This window comes from Nannospalax galili, unplaced genomic scaffold (assembly GCF_000622305.1).
Source record: "Nannospalax galili isolate Female #2095 unplaced genomic scaffold, S.galili_v1.0 scaffold233, whole genome shotgun sequence".
Taxonomy (NCBI): Eukaryota; Metazoa; Chordata; class Mammalia; order Rodentia; family Spalacidae; genus Nannospalax; species Nannospalax galili.
This window is the reverse complement of record NW_008333818.1, coordinates 1,202,233-1,229,949: the sequence shown is the minus strand read 5'-3', so window position 1 is coordinate 1,229,949 and position 27,717 is coordinate 1,202,233. Positions and strand designations below refer to the sequence as shown.

At 42.8% G+C, this 27,717-nt stretch overlaps 1 protein-coding gene across 5 annotated transcripts; it reads left to right on the top strand.

Annotated features, from left to right (window-relative positions):
• The first annotated feature begins 107 nt into the window (after positions 1 to 107).
• On the top strand, positions 108 to 23,894 carry LOC103730430 (TRPM8 channel-associated factor 2-like). 5 transcript variants are annotated; one of them, XM_008828648.3, is made up of 8 exons: positions 108 to 247; positions 2,347 to 2,986; positions 14,269 to 15,260; positions 15,543 to 15,640; positions 16,570 to 16,783; positions 17,109 to 17,348; positions 18,248 to 18,585; positions 21,144 to 23,894. In XM_008828648.3, exons 2-8 carry the CDS (start codon positions 2,361 to 2,363, stop codon positions 21,396 to 21,398), a joined length of 2,763 nt encoding a protein of 920 aa, XP_008826870.1. In that variant the 5' UTR covers positions 108 to 247; positions 2,347 to 2,360; the 3' UTR covers positions 21,399 to 23,894. The 5 variants fall into 5 exon arrangements, with proteins under 5 accessions (XP_008826870.1, XP_029417228.1, XP_029417230.1 ...); XM_029561368.1 differs by having other exon boundaries at positions 115 to 247; positions 2,350 to 2,986; XM_029561370.1 differs by having other exon boundaries at positions 211 to 348; positions 2,350 to 2,986.
• Positions 23,895 to 27,717: the final 3,823 nt, after the last annotated feature.

Genomic DNA, 27,717 nt, shown 5'->3' with positions numbered 1-27,717 from the left:
CCAGAGCAGAGCCTCTTCTAAGCATCCCTGGATAACCCCCAAAAGCTCCGCCCCCGGAAAAGCTCCGCCCCCACGAAGCTCCGCCCTCGAGAAGCCCCGCCCCTTGGAAGACGCACGCCCTGGCCCGGAAAACCCCGCCCCTCGCAGCCCAGCCCTCTGGACCTCATCTGGACAGCCGCCTCCTGGAGCTCCCCTCCCTGAGCTGCCATCTGCTGCACCAAAACCCCCTAGGCCTGTGTCAGTCCAGGTAAGTCCTAGGCAGGGCCGGGGGGCGGCGCCGGGAGGGGAGCCCTAAAGTGCCAGAAGAGTCCTGGACGCCATTCTGCAGCCAGGGAGCGTCTCTAGTAGGTCTGTATTTCCTACTTAGTGTCGTTTGGTACTAGTTCTCTCAAAACTTTCTTCACTCCTCTCTTTGTACTTCAGTCAGGAATTTGACAAAGGGGTGTGAGTTTGCGCAGGCAGCACAGCGCATTTAAGTTACAAAGTCACAAGGCCTGACTGATTACTCATCTGGGTTGTTGTTTTTTTTTGGTTTGCTTTTCCTGTCAAACTAGGGAAAAGGGAAAGACTTTTCTCTCAGAGGTCCTTAGTAGGATTTTGAACTTAAGATTCCTGATCTGTCTGCTGCCTTTTTCCACTGGAGAAGGCTAAGGGGAATCACCCAGGCATGAATCTCCTGGGACCAGAGTTATGCAGCGGGACACAGTGGGGATGAGGAGTCAGTCACGTACAGGCATGGCAAGGCTAACAGATTTTCACCTCACCGGGAGTGGCTGAAATGTGGAGTCTGAAGAGTTTAAAAAATGTTTTTACTGAATCCTCGAAAATTTCATGCAACACATTTTTATCGTGTTCAGACGCCCTCCCCCCATCCCCACTCCCACCTTTTTATTGAAGGGTGTTATAAATCGGAATGTATCCTGCAGACTCAAGCCAGGTTGGCTTAGCCTGGACATGAATGTGAGCTAAGTGGACTGGCCAATGAGACAGGGTGAGGCGGGCGGAATGAGCGTTGACAGTACTTAGGAAGAGGAGACAAGTGAAGTTCAGGGGTTTGATATGCTCCAGTTCTCCAAAAAATTCCAGGTTTTGAGACTTGCCTGACAAAAGCTTGTCTGGGAAGAGAGCCCCCCAAAGCCCAAGTGGGAACATGGAAAGAACTAAACAAGGAAGAATGGGACCCGGCCAGGGCGTGTGGCTGGCTGTCCACCACCGAGGCAGCAGAACTCAGCCATCCAGGGAACCACCCCCCCAGGTAAGTGGGAACATGGAAAGAACTAAACAAGGAAGAATGGGACCCGGCCAGGGTGTGTGGCTGGCTGTCTACCACCGAGGCAGCAGAACTCAGCCATCCAGGGAACCACCCCCCCAGGATATATGTACCTCAGGGCAGCCACTGTCCACTCACTGTCACTGGGTGGGAGGGGGCTATCCTGTCGACAGTGAAGTGAGAAGGCAGCTGAGCGCCCAGTAAGTCCCCCGTGGTCAGCTCCTCAGATGTGGGGACAGGGAAGTGGAGTGGAGCCCCAGCTACTCTGTCCGTTTCTCTCAGGGAAACGAAGGAGCAGTAGAGGAAAGGGCACTCACGTTTGGTCTGCTCACTGTGCCTGTGCCATGTGTATGCTAGTCTGCAAAAATATCCCTCCAAGGCTGATCTGTCCAAACAGGACACAGTCTGAAGGAGAAGCTGGAGTCAGTATACTCGATTATAAAAGAATTTTCAAAGAACTCTATCAAGGTCACGTGGAGACTTCCTCCCTTAGGGCAGCTTCAGTCATCCAGGAGCTTTTTCCAACTCATACAATCAAAGCTTGCAGAACAAAGGCAGTTTCCGTCAGATCATGTGACATCTTGATGTCTGAAGGACGAAAACACCAAGTGAACTCTTGCATGCCAAGAAAACCGGCAGCTTGCTTCTCCAGGCCCTGCAGGACCCTGCCTGTCCCTGTCCGCTTCAGATCTGGCTCCTGCCTACCCTTGGCCCTCTGGCCACCCTGATGCGTCTCCTGCTGGAATGTTCTTTCGCACAGCATTTGGAGTTTCAGCTTTAGCGCCACTTCCCCACAAGGTCTTTCCTGTCATTCAATCTAAAGTCATCCCCCAGCACATAGATCTCGTCACCACATTGCCACTGGAAATTGCTACCTTTTTATTTATTTGCCTACTTTTCATTGTCTTTTCCCTTCTTAAATTTTTGAAAGTGAGGTCCTTGACTGTTTTGCTTCTGGCTTTACCTGCAATAGGAAAGATCAATATGATTTGTGAACTGAGTGCATTTAGCTGTCTGGCTTCTTCACTTGTCCCTCCATCTGTTTTGACCAACCAGAGCCTCTGCTTCCTCTTCAGCAGCTGATAGAACCATGGCAATAACACCGGATGCTGCTTTTGAGACCCTCATGAACGGAGTGACAAGCTGGGATCTCCCCAGCGAACCTGTTCCCAGTGAACTCCTTCTTATTGGGGAGGCCGCCTTCCCAGTGATGGTGAATGACAAGGGCCAAGTGCTCATTGCTGCCTCCTCCTATGGACAAGGCCGCCTTGTGATTGTCTCCCATGAAGGCTACCTGCTGCATGCTGGCTTGGCCCCATTTCTTCTCAATGCAGTGCGTTGGCTCTGTCCCACCCCTGGGGCTCCCAGTGCAGTGCATCCTTCCTTGGCATGCCTAGTAAACATCCTGCAGGGCTCTGGGGTTGATGCACAGATTGGGCCCAAACCACCTGAAAAGCCCCTAGGTGTTTACTGCACCGATGCCTACAATGACACCTTGACTGAGAAGCTGGTCAAGTTTGTGAAGTGTGGAGGTGGCTTGCTCATTGGAGGCCAGGCCTGGTATTGGGCCAGTCAACATGGACGTGACAAGGTGCTGTCTAGTTTCCCTGGGAACCAGGTGACAAGTGTGGCCGGAGTGTACTTCACAGACATCTATGGGAACAAAGACCGGTTCAAGATCTCTAAGAAGGTGCCCAAGATCCCACTCTATGTGAGGTGAGTGTGTGACCCTCGTTACAGATTCTAATTCGGTTTAACAATAGGGCTGATACTACTTCAGTGAATATCCTTTTCAATAGAAGTAATTTTTTTAATTCAGTTTTCTAACCACCAGCAGGATTAAGACTCCAGAAAAAAGGTCAGTCTGGTGGGAGTTGGAGTCTTGGAAAAGACATGGTAGTGAACAGAAATACAAAGCTGATAAAACCATCTATTATAGGACCTAACCTGTCAACCATGGGACCTCCTACCTTCACGTTTGTGCTGGTTTGTTTTTTTCAAATTGATACAAACTAAAGGCACCTGGGAAGAGGGAACCTCCATTGAGGTATTTCCTTTATCACGTTGGCCTGTGGAAATGCATTTTCTTGATTTCTGGTAGATGTAGGAGGGCCCAACCCATTGTGGGCAGTGTCATCTCTGGGCAGGTGGGCCTTGGCTGTATAAGAAAGGTAGCTGAGGGGTTGGAAAGATGGCTCAGCAGTTAAGAACAGGGGTTGCTCTTTCAGAGGACCAAGATTTGGTTCCCACAACCCACATGGCAGCTAACAGCCATCTAAAATTCCATTTCAGGGGATCCACGCATGTGGTGCAGTTATTTCAAAAGGAATCCTCTGATTGTTGAATAGACTGTAAGGAAGAGACTTATCAGGAATCCATGACTAGAGGGGTGGTAAAGGAGCTCCTGAGAAGAGCTGCAGTTGTAGGTGCACATCCAAGGTCGGGTGTAACAGTCTTGGCCAATGGATTGAATATGGAGTGAGAGATGGTAAAGATGAGTTAAAGTTTGGTCTTAGAGGCTTAAAAATGATGTCATTTGCTTAACTGTAGAAGACCATCAGATGGCTTAGAAAAGATCAAGATTTTAATTTTAGATATTTTGACTTTTAAGAAATTGATAACTGTGTTTTTTCTGTATGTAACACAAGCCTTACTACAGTAAATTAACCATATCTGAGTTTATTGTTCTCAAGTAGTATAAAGCCCAAGTGGGCAGTCCGGGCCTGCGGCAGTGCCATCTGCTCCCCTCTCTGTCCCCACCCCGTCATGGCATGCTGCTTTTACTTTTGTTGCTTCAAAATGGCCAGTACTACTCTAGGCACCACAAATTTACTGAGGCACTAATTCCTGGAGTAGACGTACCTGCTGGGTCTACCTTTTTTTAACTTAGAAAATCATCTATTTTCTAGAAGCCCTAACATTAAACAGACTTCCATGGATAGTATAGTGGACAAAACTTCATCATGTGGCCACCTTTAGCAACCAGGAGGTCTGAGGATATTTTCAAATGGACACCTCTGGAAAAATCATGACTCTACTACAAGAAGATGGGGTATATCAATGCTGAGTGAGCAGCCAGTGGGCGGTACCCTGGACCCTCAGCCCCAGGGAAGACACAGCAGAATTTCTTGCTTTCTGAGTGGGTTAGGGAAAGGATGAGGTTACCAGGCACACAGAAATAGATCTGATTTGCTCCAATTTGCTTTTGATTCTATAACCAGTTGACAAGCTGAGGCCTGTCAGCAAGCCCCCTGCTTCTCTAAACACAAGTTTTATTGGAGGTACAGCACGTCCATTCATTTTCAAACTGTCTATGGCTGATTTTAAGCTACAATGGCAGAGGTAAGTCCTTTCAACAGAGATAATAACAACCCCCCCCCAAAGTTCATTAACCCTTTAAGAAAATGTCTCCTAACATATAGGTTAAGTCTCAGCAACATAATCTTGTTAATTGCTTCAAGGAATTCTTTCCAGAAAACGAAACCTGTTTCCACCACCCTCACACACATTTTCCATCCCTGCCATGGAATCTGAGGTTAGTTTTGTGGAATTTTTTTCCCAGAGAAAACTTCAAGCATATGCAGAAGTAGAGAGCCCAGTACAATGTACATCTGTATAGTCATTACTCGACCCCAAGAGCAATCAACGCATGGTCAATTTTATATCATTTATATTCTCGCTTCAGATGCTTTTGAAGCAAATAGCATGCATCTGATCATTCCGCCTGCATTCCAATGTATTGTATTTCTCTAAAGATATCAGTTCATTAAAATATAACCACAAGGTGCACACAGCCAAAATAATAATTCCTTAAGGTAGCCATTCGCCTCCCTCATCACCGATGGACTTCCCTGCTCTTTGCTGTAAGAGGGTTCAGGCCACCCTGTACATTTTCTGTCTCAGGTCTGGTGTCAGCCGTTTCTCCAGGAATGTTGTTCCTTTTAGTGGAGAACAGTATTTATACCCAGATTTTGGGTGTTAGATATGTTCATGCTACACAGTCGATCATTGTTTCTAGGCCTCTCAAGCAATCGAAGTTAAGGAAGAGATTTTCCTGGTTTAAGGACCTATCAATGAGTCATATTGATTCTTCTCATCTGAATTCAGGACAGCAGGGTTTTTACTGAATCTCAACAATCATCTTATTGAGATCTGTTTTTCTTCTTTTCCCATTTTGTAAGATACCAACATAATGAACTACTTGGTTTATCCTGTGATATGCATACAACAGTTGCAGAATTCAAACAGTGTTACTAACAGCAATATGATGTGGGATTGATAAATGACAAGGGAATTCTAAGTAGCTTTTGCTAGCACAGCCAAGTTCCCTAGGCTGCAGGTTGGTTCCTAAGAATCTGACTCAGAGATAGAGATTAGTGCATAGGAAACTTCTTAGCTGCTCTCAGTGAGGAAATGAAGGCAGGGATGTGAGGCAAGGAGAGAATACGGGTAACTATTCAGTAACAGTATTTCTTCACAATAAACCATAACAGCGATTACTTTCAACACCCTTTGTCCTCATGATATATCTTACTTCGTATATATTAAGTTAAATTATTGTCCTTCAGTCCCTTTAAATTAGTTCCTCTTTTGTGGTTATGCCATTAAGTAACTATAAGTGTCTAGCCACTTGTATATTTGATTTTGTCATTTAAATTTTTATAATTATGAAAAATAGGTCTGTAGCACCATAATAAAATCTTAAACCTATATTCTGTTCTTTTCCTCATCATGCAATTCCTTTCTTCCCTCCCTCCCTTTAAAAAATAATGTTTCATTATTTCTTTATATATATGTATATATATATATATGCAGACTTATATGTATGTATTAGCATCCTACTCTTTCTTTGAAAAGAAATGCTCTAATCGCTCTTCTCCACCTTACGCTGTTTGGCTCTGTAATAGAATATAAAAATGCACCACAAGCTACAGTGTGTAGATATCATATAATTTATTCTTAAGTTTTCCTTGAGGACAGACATTTGAGTTTCCAACATGAATTTTAATTTTTACTACTACAAGTGGGCTGCAATGAATAAATATTGTGGTAGATGGATCATCACAGTGCAAGTGATTGTGTACTCTCGCCAACATTGTCAGGTTCCCCTCATTACAGGCTGGGTTCCTAAAAAGCTTGTTCAGAGACAGAGATTATTGTGCAGGGAGCTCACTGAGGGGAGAGAGGGAGGGAAGGAGGGAGAGAAAGAGAGGAGAGAGAGAAAGGGAGAGAGAGAAAGCAGGGTCAGAAGGTAAACTCTGAGGCAAATATGTAGTAACGTATTTCTTAATATATTACTATATGTCATTACTAAGTTAAACACATAGAGTCTATGATAAAGAATCTTCAATAATGTATGGTATGTATACAATTACAGAGTGAATAATTATGTGGCCATTAAAACTCATGTGCTCAAATAGGAAAGGAAAATACTCGTGTTACAGTCTAAAATATTAAGATATACAATTTTGTTAAAATGATGCAAAACTCGGTAAAAATAGTACATGTTCAGATAGGAATACAAAGATTAGAAGAGTGGTGTGTTCATAATGATTGTTTTCATCTTTAAACATTTAAGTCCTCACCAAATTTCCTATAAGTACAACAAAATAGGCATTTAAAATAATTTTTATCTTATTAAAACCCTCAAACAGTGGGAGCATGCTCTCTTGATCATATTAAAATGCTGGAGAGATGGCTCAGCCGTTGGGAGCATTGACTGCTTTTGCAGAAGACCTGGATTTGAGTCCCAGCACCCACATGGCGGCTATGAGCCATCCTTAACTCCAGTTCCAGGGGAATCCGATGCCCTCCTCTGACCTCCGCAGCACTGCACGACATGGGTGCACTCACATACATTCATTCAATACCCTCATACACATAAAATAAAAATAATAAATAAAATATTTTTTAAATGTCTGAAATGTCCCTCACAGGCACATGTTAAGCCTGGTTGCCAGCCAATTGGCTTTTGGCTTACAAGGTTCTGACCTTGTCAGTGGTGTAGCTTGTTCATGGAGTCATAATTTGATGGTCTGATCGGAGGTCATGGAAATAAGGAGGGGCCACAGCTGAAGGAAGTAGAATGGAGATGAGCAGATTTTTTATACCACAAGCTCCCAGCCATGATGTTCTGCCTCAGCACAGCCCCAGACAATGGAGCCAGCTGACCCTGACTGGGCTTGAAACCCTGAAACCCTGAGCCAAAGCCGTCCTTTCCTCTATTAAGTTGATTCCTTCATGTATTTTGTTACAATGATGAAGGTTTGCTGAGAAAATTTATTTCTGTTTTAAATTTATCTTTATTTTTATGGACATATTTATTTATAAATAAATATATAGAGAGTACATGTGAAACCATGATATAAATAAATATATATGTATCATATACATGTGGGATGCTTAAACAAAATCAAATGAATTGACATATCCATTACATCACATGCTTATCCTTATGGAAAGAACATTTACAATCTACTCTTAACAATTTTGAGATCTTCAGCAGCATTAATAATGGTTACCATGCTGTGTGATAGATTGCTAAAAGGTATTCTTCCTGTCTAACCTAAACTTTTAACTTTTGGCTAATGAGGATAAGGACTAGAGAGTCACAATCTATTTAACACATTTCAAAGTGATATATGCAAAAAAGCAGAGTAGCAATTAAAATAAAACAATGACATAATAAGTTCTGGTAATAGTAAGTCCATATATTTTACATATACCTATATTTCTGAAAATGTACATAGAAAAGATTTTAATTATTAAATATGAAACAATTACAATATTCATTAATTTTATTAATTAAACTAGAAGACATTGATTGATATTTTAAGAAATAAAATAATGACATTAGTTTTTTTATATTAGAAACAAAATAGATCTTTGAAAAATGATTTTAGTTTCAGTAATAATTGCAAACAGTAAGTAGATCGCAATCCAGTTTCTATTTTTGTACAAACAAAAATAAATTCTCCTTAAGTAAAAATTCCAAATACAATTTATTTTATGATTAATTTCATAAAAATCAATTCATGTTAGTAGAATTATAATTTTTCCTCTAGGCCTTCATAATTTTATGCTTCAATATGAAGGATAAATTTGTAAGTTTAGTACTGTCTAGTCATTTATCCTTTATCACAGTTTCTGATAAAGCCAAGTTTTCTTTACTTTGTGCTCATGAATAAGTTGCTTCACCTCGTTAAGCATCATTTATACAATTTGCTGCATGATGCAATGTATTTGAGTGCCCAGAGCAACAAAAGGATCAAAGAAATGAATTTGTTAATGAATCATTGTTTCTTCTCTCTAGCATATGGTGTCTCTTATTTCATTCATGTTGAATTTGTTGAATGCCTGTTAAAGTCTACACATAATTCTAGGCAATGGGGTTACCAGTGTTTAAGTTACGCTTGTATTCATGTAACAGACAGCTGCAGGGCTTCTGTGAGAATAATTTTCCACATTGCTGGTTTTCATCAGTTGCAAAACTTGTATTGATAAAACAATATGACATTAAAATAATTGAATATTTGTAGTTTTCATTAATGTTCCTCACAAGATGTGCATCGATTTGCTAGGTGTCATGACACATTGCTACTTTGTATTCTGTTTAGAAATATTTGTCTGTTTTTAAAACGATTCTCCTTTATGTGAATTTTTAGTCACAATATAATTTCTGTAACTGTGCTTTAATTATTTTCTTTTGTTGAATACACAGATATTGTCTAGTTTTGTAAATAAGTTATATGATACCTATGCACTGAGACATGCGGTGCATCTTTGTATTCTATTCCAGAGCCAGACAGTGTAAGGTGGAGAAGAAAGAATAGAGCATTTCTATTCAATGAAGAGCAGGATGTTAATACATACATGTAAGTCTGCTTATGTATATAAAGAAATAATGAAGCATTAACCAAATTTTAAAGGGAGGGAGGGAAGAAAGGAATTGCATGAAGAGTAAAAGAATATAATATAGGTTTAAGATTTTGTTTTGGAGCTACAGACCTATTTTTCATAATTATAAAAATTTAAATGATAAAATCAAATATACAAGTGGCTGGACACTTACAGTTACTTAATGGCATAACCACAAAAGAGGAACTAATTTAAAGGGACCGAAGGACAATAATTTAACTTAATATATACGAAGTAAGATATATCATGAGGACAAAGGGTGTTGAAAGTAATCGCTGTTATGGTTTATTATGAAGAAATACTGTTACTGAATAGTTGCCTGTGTTTGCTCCTTGCCTTACATCCCTGCTTTTTTTTTCTCACTGAGAGCAGCTAAGAAGTTTCGTATGCACTAATCTTTATCTGAGTCAGATTCTTAGTAACCAACCTGCAGCCTGGGGAACTTGACCGTGCTAGCAAATGCTACTTAGAATTATCTTGTGTCATAACACACTGCTACCTTGAATCTGTGTAGAAATATTTTGCTGTTTTTAAAATGATTCTCCCTAATGAGGGTTTTTAGTCACAATAGAATTTCTGTAACTGCTTTGTTTTCTGGTGTTGAACACACAGATACTTTCTAGTTTTGTATTTTGAGGAAACTGTAATCGCTCCATCAGCTAGTCACACCTTTAGAATAATTTGGAACACTCCCTCAATACAAAGACCACAACATGTGACATTAAATTTCCTTTTTTATTGAGAAATTAAGATATCAAGGTATTTATAAATCTGGTTATTAAAGAGAAAACACTAAGCAACTCAATACAAAGTAGTTGGCTTTCAAGTTCCTATTTCTAGTCTAGATCCTTTTCTCACCTCTTGAAAGGCCAGCGCATTCTCCTTACTCAGGTTCAGCCTTATTGCCCTTATCATAAGAGCCGCTCCTATGACGCATTAAAATGAATTTCATTTTACCTTATTTCCCCATTTCCTCCTTCTTATCTATCACCATCTGCATGGATGTCACCTTCTCACTTGCTAATCTCTAGTCTACCAGAATGCACAGCTTGGGGAATATATGCATGTTTACTGTCTCATTCTAAGTGCCCAGTGTGAAAAAGCAGAAATCAACAAATATTTGTAAACTGTATAAATTAGTGAAAATCTCCTGAGTAGTGTATATCCAAAACCATCCCGTGAGGAAGGGTGGCCTGTGATCCCAGTATTAGCCCTGCAGATAACTTTGCACTAAGGACGATGGTGTGAGGCCAAATTTCAGCTAACAACTTATCAGATGACCAAGCCCTTGAACTCTAAAATCTGAAAAGATTTCTAGAGTCCTCCCTCCTATAGATTTTCCCACTGAGGGAGTTTATGAACATGCATGCCAACAAGTCTTGGTCAAAGGCCCTGGACTGACCTAAGCAGTTTCCTTCATCTCAAATCCTTCCTGGAAGGTCCCGAGCTCAAGATAATTGTTTTCTGCAACACCTAGCCTCATCTGCCAAGAGGTGAGGCAGTATCCACAAATCCACAAAGATCCTCTGCCATCCTGTCCCCATGAGCAGCTGATTATACACCTGTATTTGTATTCATTCTATCTTCCCCACCACCCTGCAGAGTAGAAAGGTGTTTGTCCAAGGACTTCAGGTTATAAGCAGTTCATTTCTCATCACATACTTTGATTTTTATATAACCCATAAGCATTGATAGCTTCCAGGCAAAAATTTGTGTGGAATGAAGTAAGAGCCTGGAAATACCCTTTCAACTAACCTATGGTAAAATGAATGAAAAAGATCACATCAGCATCTGAGCACGGAAGGTTTGGGTAATGATACAGCACTACATTGCCAAGGACTGTATTAGCTCCCTAGGGCTGCTGTAACAAAGTACCCATGACTTAAACAATGGAAACAGATCATATCATCGGCTTTAGAAGCTACAGTCTGAGATCAGCGTGTCCTTAGGTTTGAGCCATGCCTCTCAGCTTCTTGTGTTTTTCTGGCAATCTTGCTGTCCCTTGGCATGTAAAGACATCATCCTGGTTTCTTCATCTTCACACAGTGTTCTCCTTGTATGCATGTTCAGTGTCCGAGTCTCCATTTTTCATAAGGACACTGCTGTACTGAGTACCTTACTCCAGTGTGACTTTATACTAACTAGCTAGGATCCTATATTCAATCAAGGTCATGTTCTGGGGTGCTGAGGGTGTAGACTTCAACAAATGAATTTGGGGTGGGACACAATTCAGACCATAATGTTAGGGTTCCAAACAGCAGCAGCTTCCCCCCTCCCCAACAGGGACCTACAGACTTTGGAGCCCAAAAAAGGGAACTGAGCTGATAAGAACCTTGACCTTTGAAGTCAAGGGAAACAAACTCTGCTGAGAAGCAGCCTGCCTTTCCTCTGACCTCCAAAGATAAGATAAGCAGATTCTACCTGATAACCAGAGATTTTAGAAGTTGTTTATCACAACAGCTTTTCTCTTATCTTAAGAAGGAAAAAGTAAACACTTCCAGACCCTAATCCTACCTGCTTTTCCTGCTTCCCCCTCCCTGATTTCTCCCCCAAACATTCCCCACTTCTACACCCTAAAGCCCCCATATATAAAGTCCCAGCTCACAGCCCGTGGGCTGACACCTTTCCCTTCCCTGCCCTTCGCTGACATCTTTCCCTTCCCCAAGGGAAAGGTGCCCCGTGCGAAATAAAGCTGTATCCCGCTGAGAATTCCATCTGTGCCTCGGTGCCTTCCTCCATCCGCTCGTGCTCTCCACCACACGCTCTCTCCAACATTTTTACCTATCACATAACAATGACTGTTAAGTATTAAAGTCCTTGTTTAGCAGATATAAAGTCCATAATCATCAGATAAATGTTCTTAGTTTATACATGTTAACTAATCACTAGCATGCCAAAGACTTATTAATGTCACACACCGTGTTAGCCAGTGCATTAATGTTCTTATTGAGACTCCTAGAAACAGATGAGAAATGGTGACTTCGAGAAGAGAAGTTGTTTTCATAGGATTATCTAGCTTCTTTGCCAAAAGAGAAATATCACACTCTTGACCAGTCAAAATTCATGCAGCGACCCACTTACTAGATTATAGCGACTAGGTACAAGCACAGGCTATAAGCCTTCAGGAAACTGATTTCTTTAACCACTGCTCTTCCTGCTGAAAATCTAAGAGTTGCTAAGATTTGCCAGAAGCCTGTAGGAGATGCAGAAAGAATTTTCAGAGTGGCCTGTTTGATAAGCAAGTCTTGTAGCTCAGTTTCAGTTCACCTCAGAACAAGGCTTGAGACTCTACAAGGAGAAAAAAGCCACAGGAAAAACTGAACCCTGAACATAAGACATTTTCTGTTTTCATTTGAAAATGAGGCGAGAGAACTAAGACCAGGTGTCTGCTCTTCTCCATGCCAAAAGGAAGTAAAGAGAAGCTGTCTAGCAAGAGGGACTTTCTTTCCACAGTGTTTTACTACTTAAGTTAATTTTAATATTAATTCTAAATATAACATTTGATTTTTATTCAGAAGTATGTTTTTAAATTGGAACAATAAAATTAGATAAAAAGGGTTCAAATAGCCTGTAATTCTAACAGCCAGACTGATCACAGAAGACATTTTGATATGGTCTAGATCTTGTTTCCATGACAAGTATTTTTATTTTGACTTTTAGTAATTTTCAAAATTTGACTTAAACAGTGTATTGGGGCCTAATTCTTACATTCCACTAAGCCTTTTCCAGTATTATTCAATTATTTTAATTACTGATTTAATATGTACAGTTAACATGATATATTTAAGACATCTCCCATTGTTTGATATTTAATGTAGCTTCAAATTGTCTTTTTTTACATTTTTATTAAGCTTTTGTAGTTTCATACAACAGTTCTTAATCAAATTTAGATCCCCTCCCCCAGCCGTGCCTTCTCCATCCCCCCACAAACCTCATGTATTCTGCCATACATGTTAAGTCCCATTCATTCAGGCATTCGTACCCAAATGTCCTTCAGTGTAAATGCGTCAACTGAAGTCTAGTCAGTCACTAGACTGAAGACTATTGGAGACTGATTGCTTCTGGGTGAGGGAGAGCATGACTTACATATGATCACTAAATGGGCTGACTAGACTCCAATGGATATAGTTACAAATTGGTTTTTTTTAATTCCTAAAATACAAATATTTTAAAAAATCTTAAAAATTCATGTCATGTTGACCAATTCCCAGCAAAAAGTAGTAAATCAAATTTCCTATTAGAATTAAGTAAGAATTTGTAAATTTATTTTTACATTTATTTGTTGTGTGTGATATATATATATATATATATATAGCTATGTATGATCCTCATGTATGGGTATGTATGATGTGTGTGGGGGTGAACATGCCATGGTGTGCATGTTGAGGTTCCAAGGGATTAAACTCAGGTCATCAGGTTTGGAGGCAAGTGCATTTACCCTCTGAGCCATCTCATTTGCATTAAGAATTTATAGAGGCTATATTGCTATATAAAGCAGACGTGGAACTGAAAAGATTTACTTGTAACAAGCTCCTGTTACTGAGCTAGTCTATGGACAGTCTATGTGCTAACCAGTATATGATCTTTATGTTACAGCCCTATGTTACTGAAAATCCAGTCTAGGAAAAGCATAGCAGGACTGGTTTCTCTAGATTTAATTCACTAGTTTTTTCTAACTTTATTTATATACTTTAATGACTTTTAAGAGACATGAAATTCAAACAAGAATACTCACTAGGCTTGATGAATGCCAAGAACTTGGAAGTATTCATTTGGAGAGACTTTAAGATGCACAAATACGATCATTATCCCCCACTCCAGTATTTTATCAACCGTGTGATACCTCTATATAAGAAGCACAAGTATCTCATGCAAGAGCAAATGCTAACAATTATGCAGTTAATTTTGAGGAAGTGAAAGAATACCTTGGGCTTGATAAGACAAATGTTATTAAATACTGAAGTCTCAAAGCATTATTGATAAGAAAGAGAAGATTGGAAACCACAGAATCTTGGTTATTCAGTAGGCCGAGTGGCACAGTAGCTGACTGTGGCCTCTTCATCCCTCTGTCTTCGCCCCAGGTGTTGGGAGGAGCTTAGACTTGACCAGCAGCAGCTTCTGGATGGGATCTCTGAGCTGGACATCAAGACGGGAGGAGTCCCCTCGCAGCTGCTGGTGCATGGGGCCCTGGCCTTCCCTCTGGGGCTCAATGCCTCCTTCAGCTGCTTCCTGGCGGCTGCCCGCTATGGCCGTGGCCGTGTGGTGTTGGCTGCCCATGAGGCCTTGCTCTGTGCTTCAAAGATGGAGCCCTTTTTGCTCAATGCTGTACGATGGTTGTCCAGAGGCCAGACCGGCAAAGTTGGGGTGAACAAAAGTCTCAAGGATCTGTGTTCCCTGCTGTTGAATCATGGGTTGGAAAGCAGCCTGGAGTCCCATCTGACTAGTGACTTGTGTGTCTACTGCTGTTCGGCTTATAGCGACCAGGAGGCCAAGAGGCTGCAGGAGTTTGTAGCTGAGGGTGGGGGGTTGCTCATCGGTGGCCAATCCTGGTGGTGGGCCTCCCAGAATCCAGGCTGCTCTGCTTTGGCCGGTTTCCCCGGGAATGTCATCCTTAACAGCCTTGGTCTCAGCATCCTGCCTCAGACTCTCAGCCCAGGCCGCTTCCCTGTCCTTCCTACAAAAAGGAGGAGCTACCACTTCCGCAAGGCTCTGTCTGAGTTCCAGGCTATGTTGGACCACAAGGGTGGGAACTTGGAAAAGAATTGTCTAGCAAGGTTGGGTGTAGATGCTGCAGGCTTCTTGAAGATTCCTGCACAGGGCATCCCTGCTTATACATCTTTGCATCGGCTCCTGAGGAAGATGTTGAGACAATCTGGCCTTCCAGCTGTGAGCAAGAAAAACCCAGTTGCCTGTGACTCCTGTGAGGCCGTGATGCTCTGTCTGGCCACAGAACTGGCACACTCAGGGACTGACTGCTCCCAGCTAACCCAGGGAGTTGCCACTTCGACCTGTTCCTCCAATCTGTGTCCCTCGGAGCACCCCATCACTGTGGAGATCAGTGGAACCAACCCAGGTACAGAGTGAAGAGAGAGTTCCCAAGTATCCATGGGCAGGGGGGAGAGTGGGCTTTTCTGACTTTGCCGGACCTAAAAGGTACTGATCCTTAGGAAGGCCAGTCCTGTGCTTTGCAGGTGACAATGGGAGCTGTGGTTCTGTTTAAGGTCTGGGAAGGATGAGTCCAGGAAATATGGAGGACTGGGGGTTCAGGGAAGAGAAGTTGCTCTGTGGAAGACTCCAGGTGGAGATGGGGTGGTGTGGGAACACAGAACTCAGTCTTCTCATTGACTTTTTTCAGGTAAGAGTGATGCTTGGATGAGCACTGGGCTCTACCTCCTGGAAGGACAAAGCGCAGAGGTCTCTTTGTCTGAAGGTGCTATCTCTGCTGGCCTGAAGGTAAGGTTAGATAACCTACAGCCAGCCCCTCCCGAAACACAGCCAGGGTTTTTCCATACCACAGTTCCCCTACTGTGTCTATGCAGAAGGAGACTGAGGAGGGATTATTCTGCCCCTCTTAGATTGTATATGGAACAGCTGAAGTTCAAACTACTCTAACAGCAGATCCAAGGCTCAGTCCTAAGCCTGATTTCCATGTGCGGCAATTTTACCAACTGATGTGAGAAGGAAGAGAAACAACTGTCACATACCAGAAGTCACCTGTTTTCCTGATGGCAGAGGCCTGAGATTTACCACCTTATCTTGACACCTAATAGATGTGCTTAATCCTATTACCTACATCAGGGAAAAACTACCTTTCATGCAGAATTTAAATTCTTCTGCCCCTCAAGTCTGAGCATCACCTCACCTCCCACTATAGTAAGAGACTTTTTTGTATCGGCAATCTCTCTGGAGTTATCTGCCTAAACCCCAAAAATGCAATCCCAAGTCTCCAGACTAAGCTCAGCTCCCAGGTCAGATCCTGTGCATTCTGGATGGCCTTCTGCCTGTTTGCAGAAGGCAGACTGGGATACCCTGGCTCATTTCCAACATCAGAGTCACATCACTGCTTGGGTCTGGTGTCAGGGCCCAGGATTCTGCCTGGTAGTAAGATACCACAAACTCTTCCTCAGTTACTCCTGGTGTTTCATCTACCTATGTCTAATGGAGATCCACCATGGGGTTGTTTTATATCCCTGAATATAATCAGATGTACTTTTAAGTCTGTGTGACTTTGGAGTGCTACAGTTTCATAGATTCTATGCATCCCTCACAGAAAAGGGGAGTTGAAGTGTCATATAAATTGTCAACCTCCATATGCCCCTAACAAATCCTACCCACATCTCAGGGCCTCTCCTTCCTTATACATGGTGCAATTGTCTGTCCAGGTACAGGTTGGGTGTCACACTGATGACCTCAGTGGGGCCAGAAAGCTGTCTCGAGCCCCTGTTGTAACTCACCAGTGTTGTATGGACAGGACCCAGCGGTCAGTCTCCTGCCTCTGGGGTGGTCTGCTGTACATCATTGTGCCCAAGGGATCTCAACTCGGCCCTGTGTCTGTTTCCATCAGGAGGGCAGTGCGTGCCCCATACTACAAGCTGGGTGAGTGAACTGGGCATTAAAGGAGGTGCCTTGGTGATTCTGGGCTGGTTGCTGAGGAGGGAGAGTAACAAGGAGAGAGAGAAAAGGAGAAAAGGGAGGAAACACTAGGAATGTGCAGAGAGGAGACAGATCACCTTGTGTCCATGGAGACTTCAAGGTAGAATGGAGAGAAGTCTGGCCATGTGTCCTGCACTGCATAGCCTATAGACCTGTGTGATAGCAGGTCCTTATTTCAGTGTTTTCCTCCTGGGGTTCCACTCATATTTTTTCAGCTCAAAGTAAAGTTGGGGAAGTGAGTGGCAGGTTCCATGATATTTATTTCCAGGTAAGACATCTCAGGAGGAGTGGAGGAGCTGTGTCCAGGAGAACATGGGACCCTGGGGGGAGCTAGCTACAGAAAACATCATCCTGACGGTGCCAACTGCCAGCCTCCGGACTCTGAAGGATCCAGAGCCCCTGCTTCAACTCTGGGACAGGATGATGCAGGCCATAGCCAGGCTGGCAGCTCAGCCCTTCCCTTTCCTGCAACCTGAGAGGATTGTTGCTGATGTGCAGATCTCAGCCGGTGAGTGGTCCAGGGGAGTGCTCCGGGTGAGTAAACCCCATTTTGTTTTTATTTTGTCTTACTTGTAGTGTCCATGATTTGTAAAGCATTATTTTTTTTATTAAAACACCAGGGAAAAGACATAAATAGATTTGTCATGATGGAAGTGAAAGATCTTTACAAGTAGAAGGAAAACCATTGACATCTTCCAAGATGCAATTTCATAAGATAGAAATTAACCTTAGAAACCTGGTGCTGAGAGGCCACTATTGTCCATTAGGGTCTTTTCAAAGAGAACAGAGTGAACTACTTTCTCCAAATAGACGTCAGAATTGAAAATGGAGAAGAGGACTGAATAAAGAAACCTATGCTAGGAGCCACTAAAGAGTGGCTATAGAAAGAAACTTAGGAAGGAGTCAGAACTCTGGTTTCCACATGGGGAAGATGCCTCTGGATCTTAATTTTCATATCTACAAAAAAGGACAAAACCATTTCTATCACAGGGCACAAACCTGGTTAACAATGCAGATTTGGGGTGGGTGGGTGGGTGAAGGAAAACTGACATTGCCCTAGCTTCTCAGATCCAGACATAGGGCATGATGCGACGGACACAGGAGTAATGACAACGGCTCATGCCAACGTAGCTCTCCCAAGACAACAAGGCACCAAATACCAGCAAGGACGTAAAGTATCTTCCTGTTCCTAAGAGTCAGAGTGAGGAGAAGGCAAAACTCAGTTGGTAAAGGCTGGGAAAGGGTCAAGTACCACAGGAAAGCCATCTACTTTCTAACTGGTACAAATATTCCGGAATTACTGGACACAACCAGGATGGTGAGGGAAAAGTTCCACAATGGAAGGAGTAGAGAGAGAGAGTTAAGATGGACCCTGCTTTCACGCTCCATCTCTGTTTACATCCCCAGGCTGGATGCACTCAGGTTACCCCATCATGTGTCACCTGGAGTCTGTGCAGGAGCTTATCAATGTGACAAGCATAACAAATAAAGGCCTGTGGGGACCCATCCACGAGCTGGGCCACAACCAGCAGCAAGGTGGCTGGGAGTTCCCACCACATACCACTGAGGCCACCTGCAACCTCTGGTCTGTCTATGTGCACGAGACAGTCCTGGGGATCCCCAGGGCTCAGGCCCACTCCGCTCTGAAGCCTGTAGAACGGGAAAAGAGAATCAAAGAACATCTTCAGAAGGGTGCACCCCTCTGTAACTGGCATGTGTGGACGGCTCTGGAGACATACCTACAGGTACTGAGCAGAGGTGCCGGCAGGCAGGGCTGACAGACTCCTCAGTCCTATAGTATCCTCATACCAGAGCTATCAACTTCTATATGACCCCCACCGACTCAGAACCAGCACCACCCCTGGATGTGGGACACCCTTGGCAAGTCTCAAATCATATACTTATATAATCAAAATGACATCTGTCCACTCCCCAACCCATGATTTTGCAGTATAAGAGGAAATTAAAAGTATTGTGAGAAATTAAAGTGCACATGTATCTGTATTAGCTTGAACTTTGGTTAGAGCAAAAGTTCTGAGTCAAATATTCCTGGAACCGAGCCACAACTCTGCCTCTCACTGCTTTGTTCTTTTGCCCCTAAAAACTGTTCCTTGATAGTCTTTGATTTCCTCACCTTCATTTTACAGATCGAGGGTTTGTTAACATCTTCTAATGACAACCGCAGGGCAACTACATTACAGGTAGATATTGTAGGAAATAAATGTGCTAATGAGGTTCCCAGACTTTGGTGACCACATTAGAACAAGAAGCATTGTTTAAATAAATAACCAACCAACCCAATGAATGGACACTGAAGTTGTGAAGCCAGTCCACTTCCTGTGGGAAAAGCATCTGTCCCTGCCCTCCTAATTATGCTTCCAATCAATTTTAATGTTTTCAAACGTCAGAGCTGCAAAAGCACCATATCAGACCTTCTGCAATGTCTACTGCAACTCTCTACAGAGGGTTTACAAAGTCCTCTGGTCACAGGGGCTCAAATTTATTGTTCAGAATTTAAGCAACCTGCTCCATAGCACCCATTTAAGTGCTCGATCTAGAGCTTAAAATCAGGAGTTAATGACAAACCCAAGCTTTTACACAACTATACTTTGATCTCTCCCTTTCACTGATCTTTGAAGAGTGAATGAGAGATAGTCCTAGTCAATGAGTAACTTTCTCATACAGACAGACCTTAATGGATGTGCAAGTTTAGACCCACAATTCTGTTCTGTCCACCCAGCCACTCTCTGTGGAACCCTTAGCCTCAATTCACTAACACTATGAAGGGACCCATTACCATCTGCTCCCTCCCCCTGCTGGAGCACTCTCCACATTCTTCCTGCTGTGGTCACCTTAGCTCTGGTCTTCCCTAATCTTCCTTCAGTTTAATCCACTGGCCTCCTACAGTGCTCTAGCATCTTCCCCCCCCATTCAATAGTTCCTCAACCACACTACTCTTCAAATAAAGTTGATAATCCATCTCTAAAACTCTTTAAGATCTTTTATGTGCCAGATCAGGTTGAGCTACTTAGCAGGGTATAGAAGGCCCTTCACGATCAGACTTTCAGCAGTATTCCCCAACTGCATGCCCTCACTCTCGCCTCCGTATTTACCCTCCACTGCACACTTATTTACTACTTGAATTCATGGGCACACCTTGCTGCTTCAGGGTTCTGTACCTCCCATGTTTCCTGCCTACCTCTGAAACAAGCTCACGCATCTTGACTGTTTCCTGTCAAGTGTGACAATTCAGCTCTGTGGTAGCCCTGTCTTCCAGACAGCATCTCTCCTTGGCAACCCAAATTATGTAGTAATTTGTCTGTTTACATCTGTTTCTCTCCCACTGTTCTGTGCCCTGTGGAGAGACAAGAGTTCTTCAACATTTTTAAGTAGCACAAAATCTGGCTTGGTGCAGATTTCTAGGTCATAAATATCACATGTTTAATAGGTGTTTAATCTGCCGATGTGTTAATTCATAAGCCAGAGGCCAACACAGCAAGAAAAATGAGCGACAACGAAGGTACAACAGTGAGACTCTGGGAATTCTGTCCTTTACTTTTCAGATTTGCAGTTCTTATCCATAAAATGGGGGCAGGGCATTAGGGAACCCTGCTAATGAATTTCTATAATCTTAATTCTTTCTTTCATCTCTCGCAATCTCTCCATATACAGATATACATATAGACGTAAATTTGTGGTTTTGAGACATATTCTCACACTGTAGCCAAGGCTAGCCTGGAATACACTATGTAGCCCAAGCTGTCTTAAACTCATGGCAATCCCCGTTCCTCAGCTTCCCAAGTGCTGGGTTGCCTGATTCTTTCCTTTTTGTCCTACAAACAGCATTCCACACAATAATATAGTACCATACAATAGTCATAGATCTGAACGGTCTGTTGATAGGTAAGTATTACTTCATGTCTGGAACGTGCTAGTGGTCACCAGCTTTGGGACTCCTGACAGGCCAAATATGTAGAATGTGACAGTTTCTCAACTCAGGCTGAGGAAAGCACTGACAGTCTGGGGCTATGGACCTTTTTATTAAAACTAATAATAGAAGCCATCATTTATGGAATAACGTTTCATGTTAGGGTTCCAGGGAACTTCTTTACAAAGTAAGGAGTACAATACCATGGCAAAGAGCTTCAGTGATCCAATGAGGTGGTGTTGATGTGCAGCTGCAGGATGGGGAGACAGGAGAACAACAAGAATTGAGGCTGATGATGCTGACAGTGAAACATACGTCCTCAGTCAGTTTGGGAACTGAACATCCCATTTTCTTCTTTCTTCTCTCTCTCTCTAGCTCCAGGAGACCTTTGGGTGGGAGCCATTCACCCAGCTCTTTGCTGACTACCAGACCCTCTCTGGTCTCCCTGAAGACAATGCTAGCAAGATGAATCTATGGGCGAAGAAGTTCTCTGAAGCCGTGCAGAAGAACTTGGCCCCTTTCTTTGAGGCCTGGGGCTGGCCTATCCAGAAGGAAGTGGCTGACAGTCTGGCCCACCTGCCTTGCTGGCTGGATCACCCCCTGAGGGTGTACATGAGCACTCAGGAGTAACAGATTTACAGCAGGTAGAGAGGGGCATAAAGACCACGGACCAGTTTCACCAGTGTGTTCTGACCTGAGACACTCAGTGCCTTAGCTTGTTCTCAATTATATGCTTTTCCAAACATATTTTGGTTTTTTTTAAATAACATTCCAAGCTTTCTTGAGCATACAAGGCTCCTTATGAGAATAATCCTAGAAAATGTCCCATTCTGTATCGTCAGGCACATTTCCCTTGATTTCACCCGTATCCTTGAGCAGGTGTTTTATACATGAAAGACATTCGGTAAGTTGGTAAGTTTTTGCTCAATGAAAGAGAGATAAAGACCCCTGACTCATAAGGAGCAGGCAGTCCATGAGCCTAGGCTTTGTGGGAAGTGTTTTCCATGAGTTAGCACAGATAATCTGCCAACAGTCTTCCAACATAGGCACTGCTACCATCCCCATATCATTCATGACAGAACCAACACTTAGAGGTATTAACCATAATAAGAGAGAATGTCAGAGCTTGACAGAAGTCCACAGCAATGGCAAACTGTAACGGCAAGTTTATCTTTGATGAATTTGCAATTTAAACAAAAATTTGCCCAGAAAATAGGTAAAAGGAAGTTCGACAAGCTCTAATTTTCCCCCATCTTACCATTAAATTTTGGTTAAACATCAAATTGAAACTCTAAATAGGTTTGTGTTGGTAAAACCCCTTGCCTGAAGGAGACATATAAATAATGTCCCTCCATTGGTCCCAATGACAAATAGAGATGATTGCACCAAAGTGCACCAATAAGTGTACTTTTTTATTGGGCTTACTTACAGAGCAGTAGGTTAGGGCTTGCTTACAGGAGTGTAGATGCTCCCTTGTTAAGATTGAACCTGGAAAGTCTTCATCCAAGCATGATGGCTTCCCCTTAGCCCCCACCCCGACCCCCTCCTCCCTTAGTCTCCCAGCCTACACACTCTAGTCCTTCCCCATGGTCACATGCAATTAAGAGTGAATTGTCCACCACTGGGTTGTGAGGTGTGGGTGGATACTCAGGTGAAGGTCCAGTGACTCTCCCTGCCCCCTGTATGGAGGCATCAACAGTCGACAAACCCAGCTGTGATAATATTTGGAAAGCTTAGCAAATGGACACAGATAAGATTTAGGAAGATGGCATCTGACTGACTTCATGGACAATCTTGTACATTTTGGCATCTGATTTTCTGTTTACTTCAGCAAATGATCTTCCTAAGGTTGATCCAGAATAGAGAAGGCATCTGAGCCCAGGCATTTCAATTCCAGAACTGGTGGTATTCTTATTCATGATGTGAGGGAGGAGTAAGTAGATGGGTAATGCTGGGTTTAATGGGTTGCCTAAGAGACAGAAACAAAACCTAACTCTTTCCACACCCTCTCTCTGAGTCCTGTGATTCCTTCTCTCTCCTGCAGACTGACTCTGGCTTCACCTCTTGTTTCTATGCTCCTAGTTAATTGCCTGTGACTGAAATGCTTCTAGGTTACCTGAACACAGAAAACTAATTTTTCTGCCCTTAATAAGTATCATCCATGATTTCCGGAACCTTTACTTCCACAATTATATAGTTCTAAGGCTAGAAAATGTATTAGGAAAAAAAATTCTAAAACAGTAGGCTAAGACAAACTCCCATTACAGATAGGTGAAGTGGTGACAAGCCCTACCCCAACAGAAGAATTGGCAATTGGCAGGAAGGGGCAGTTTTCTTCTTCAAGGATCCGACCCCAAGAGGCTACTAACCTCCAGTAGATGGCCCTAAATCAAGGGGATCTTTGTGAGTTCAAGGCCAACCTGGGCCAGCCAAGGCTACATAATGAGACAATGTCTCAAAAAAGAAGATGAAGAAACAGAGAAAACAAACAAGAACCACATGGAATTGGGAAGGAATTGGGGGGGGGGATAAAGAAAGAATTAGAGGAGAAGGAGTGGGGGTGGATTTGATCCACATCATATGCATGTATGAAATTCTCAAACAACAGAAAAGAAAATATGCTAGATGCAAATCCAGCTTGTCTATATTTGGAGTCTGTTTCTTGTGGTTTCCCTTAAACTAAATCTTTTTGCTTGGTCACCCCCTCCCTGTATATGGCACTGGTTTGGTTTCTCTCTCATGAACTTCCTTATTACTGGGGTAAAAACCCCCATCGGTTCTTTAGAATCACCAAGTGCAATGCATGGTCCACTTGGTTTAGGGCTTGACCCACTGCTAACAGAAGTAGATACAGGACCCCAGCCTGGTACATCTGACCAATACTTTCTGATCTTGACTAGTTCAAGCGATGGAGGTGGTCCAGGTCAGGCCAGTGAAGTGTATATCATAGACTTTTAGTGGCTAGACTGGGCATCACACATTTCCTTTGGTATTGGGGAGAAAAGCATAATAAAATTGCTCAAACCTGTTAATTATTACAGTTATGTAAGAGACACTTGAGGGATAGTTTCGCATTTTTTGCATATGTTTGGAAATTTCATAATAAACTTGTATTGCCTGTTTTGAAATTTCATAATGGTGTAAGCATATTATTTATTGCTATGGAAATATTTTTAATTTTTGAAAGAATGTCCTAGAAAAAGTGGGGTTGAAGGAGTGGAGAAGCGAGGGAGACGGAGAGGGAGAGGGTGGAGTGGACCACTTCTCTTTTAAATCCTCCATTAGTAATTTAAAATTTCCTGTCAGGTGTGGTGGCACACGCCTTTAATGCAAAAATATACAATAATTTAGCATTTAATACAGTATACCATCCTGATTTTTTTTGAGACAAGGTCTCCCTGTAGCCCCCATCTGTCCCGGAACTCACTATGCAGGCCGAGTTGGCCTCGAGCTCACAGAGATCCGCCTGCCTCTGCCCCAGTGCTGGGATTAAAGAAGTGCACCACCATGCCCGGCAATCCTGATATTTTTTAAACAAAGTAAGTTTAAGTTGTACTTGTTTTCAACCAGCTTCTCTGCTGACACAGCTTCCCATGTCCTGAGGCCTCTGTGTTTGTCAGATCTGTGTTCATCCCTCTTTCCTTTCCCATTAACCATGATGTCAGATAGTCATCTGCTCCTGGATCTTTCTGGCCTCTGTCTGCGTGGCTTTCCTGTGTTTCACAATGGAGTAGAGAAGTTTCTGGCATCTGGGCTTCCAATAGAAGATTAAATAAACCAACATATGCTTCTCAGAATTATATTTTTAGAAGTGAAGAACCATAACCATGACTTGTATTTGTCATAAAAACTTATAATTTTTTATTTTTCCCATGAAATGTTTAATGACCTTTAGACTCAAATAGAAATGGCCCTAATCTTTTGGAAATATAAATATTCCAAATTATATACATATATTTATTAGTGTTCTACCTGCACATTGCAATGCCCATGGAGGCCAGAAGAGGGCATTGTGTCCCCTGGAACTGGAGTTATCTTACTTTTATTTTACCTGTCATCTAACAAAAAATAACTAACACTGTTTAGTGTTTTATTTAATAAAACAAAATCTTGCCCTACAAAGAAAAACATGGAATTTGGGGACCCACACTAAAGTGTCATGGTGGGTGGGAGCATCTAGCCTCTTGGGACTAACAAAGAGGCCTTTCCTAATTCACTCAAAGGCATTCTATGAGCTGACTGTGACTTTGAGAAAGGACCTCTCCATATTAATTTAGACTGATGTATTAGTAACTTTAACCCCCTCCTCCTCCACTTCCTCCTCCTCCTTTATGAGGACAATTATAAGAGGTGCGCTGGTGGTGGTGATGCTGCTGGTGATGGTGAAGTTGGTGACAGCATTAGTGATGGAGTTGGTGATGGTGGTGGTGACAATGTTGGGGCAGAATTGGGGGTGGTGGGAATGGTAGTGGTACTAATCGCTATGTAGTAGCATCCTTCAGATAAAGCCCAAACCCTGGAGTTTCACAGACAAGGTGTTCATGATCCAGGTCTCTCCTCCTCTTCCTCCTTCTCCTCCTCCTCCTCCCCCTCCTCCTCTTCCTCCTCTTTCTTCTTCTTCCTCTCTCCCTCTCTCCTTCCTCCTCCTCCCCCTCCTCCTCTTCCTCCTCTTTCTTCTTCCCCTCCTCCTCCTCCTCCTCCTCCTCCTCCTCATTCTTCTTCCTCTTCGTCATCTTAGCCTAATGATCATTTTCTCAGGCCACATTCTCATGCTTAGGGCTCTAACAGAGTCCGTGATTTCCCTTACACATCAGCCATCAGCTTGGTGAGTACTTGTGTAATGTCTCATTCCCACTGTGTAGAGATTTTGGCAGTGCAGGACAGTATCTCCATATTCACAGCTGGGCCTCCCACCCCAGGAATGGGCCTGTCACATACCAGGCTGGCTGTGGGGATTTCCTGCCCTGACATACTCCATACAAGACTGTAACGATGGGAAAAGATCAGATAAGGAGTGCCAATGTCTGTTCTTGTTCTCTGTCTTCAAAAGACCATCCTTATCCATCCCTGATCAAGAAAATATTTTCACCCTTCCAGAAAGAAAGGAGCATTCCTCCATGGTCTGTTTTTCAGCTCCTGCCTTCAGGCTCCTGCCCTGAGTTCCCTCAGTGATGACTTGTGATCTGGGAGATACCAGATAAAATAAACCCTTTCCTCCCCAAGTTGATTTTTGTTCATGTCTTTATCACAAAAAGACAGTAACTAACATCTTACCAAGGGGACCCAACCCAGCTAGTCCCAGGGAGCGGTGTGGCTAGCTATTTCCATCTGAGAAGTCTTTAAGCAGGGCCCTTGTTTTTTTCCTAGTCTTCCAATAAATTTGGAAGACAGCTTGAATTATTGTCCTTTCACAAAGAACAGCCTGAAGAAATCCAATCATCTTTATTGAGAGTTACATGTGGAAGGAGAGGATACAGCAATAACAGCACCAATAACAAAGCCTTTATTTCCACTCCCTTAGTTGCCTCAAGACAAGTAACTCTCTATTACTGAGCTAGCAAGTGTTGGGAGCTGGAAATCAACATCCAACACAAGCGGACTCACTAAGAAGGGAAACCGAATCACGCAAGACTGCTCACCGTTATTACAAATAAATTACCCTCACTGCAAAGTGGCAGTCAAGCAAAACCCTGCTTTCCTGGTCCTGTGGGGACTGGAACTTGACCTGCAAAGTCAGGTAAATTCAATTTGAATACAGGATGCAATTTTTTGATTTTTTGCTTTTATAGAAGGAAGAATTTATTTGGTTTATGGTTTCGGAGGGTGAGAGTCCACCATGGTGGTGAGGCATGGTGGCAGCGGGGGCCAGAGCAGAAAGCTGGGTACTCACATCTTCAAGCAGGCACAGGAAGCAGAGAAAGACAGACTGGAAGTGGGCAACCTAGATACTCTCAAACCCAGCCCCCAAAGGCATGCTTCTTCCACAATGGCCAAACTTTGTAAAAGCTCCGTGACCCTCCTCAAACAGTACCACAGAGGATCAACTGTCCAAATGCTTGGAGCCTATGGGCAACACTTACTCAAACCACCATATTTTACTCCCTCATGACCATATCAAAATGCAAAATGCACTTAGTCCATCTTTAAAAGTCCCCATAGTCTTTAAGTCTCAACGCTATTAAAAAGTCCAACATACAGTACACAGTTTTATCAGTGATGTTGGCTTTAGGATGACCGTGCAATCTGCCCTCGCTTACATTACTTTTATTTCTTTTGAATAATCCATAACAGATTATTTGAACAGATAGAATGCATGGTCATTGAGAGTCAGTCAGAACTGAACTAGTTATTTGTGGGTCAGGTCGGGAACTATCTTAAGGGGAGGTTTGTAACAATAACAACAAAATACTCCATCATTGTATAACCCCACTGAAGCCAAACAACATAAAACTCTATATCCCAGCACGCACTTTCTCTGAAAGACCTCAGTATAAATCAAGTGGCTATCAATGAACTATGGTTTGCTCTTTGAAGTGCCTTGTGTTTATTTTCTCTCATAGATGTCCTGTAAGTCACATTACTGTCCCCATTTGTAGACAAGGCAACATAGGTACAAAGATAATAAACAGGAAACTACATTCTGACCCAGAAAGTTGGAGCTCAGACAGTAGAGTGCTCTGCTGTTGGATCAGGCCTGGTCTGCAGCTCTACACGCATCAAACTCTGCTTGGCTTCCAGATGGCAGGATGAATAAGTCCAATTTGCTAAAAAACCAAGCAAGTTATTTCTAGTTACTAAAACACTGACGACTAAATGATAAAAGACGGTCATCCGAGGTATAGATACTTTAGGGTATGATCCATACCCTGTACACCTAGACTAGAGGGGTTTAAAAGACCCCAGGATTCAAAAATGAGAGCTTGGTGATGTCCTGGACAAAGATGGTCTG

Excerpts from the sequence above, each read along its gene's own strand:
- LOC103730430 (XM_008828648.3), top strand. The coding sequence starts at position 2,361 with ATGGCAATAACACCGGATGCTGCTTTTGAGACCCTCATGAACGGAGTG. Across the intron at positions 2,987-14,268 it reads AAGATCCCACTCTATGTGAG|GTGTTGGGAGGAGCTTAGAC; the intron begins GTGAGTGTGTGA and ends TCTTCGCCCCAG. Across the intron at positions 18,586-21,143 it reads CTCTGGAGACATACCTACAG|CTCCAGGAGACCTTTGGGTG; the intron begins GTACTGAGCAGA and ends CTCTCTCTCTAG.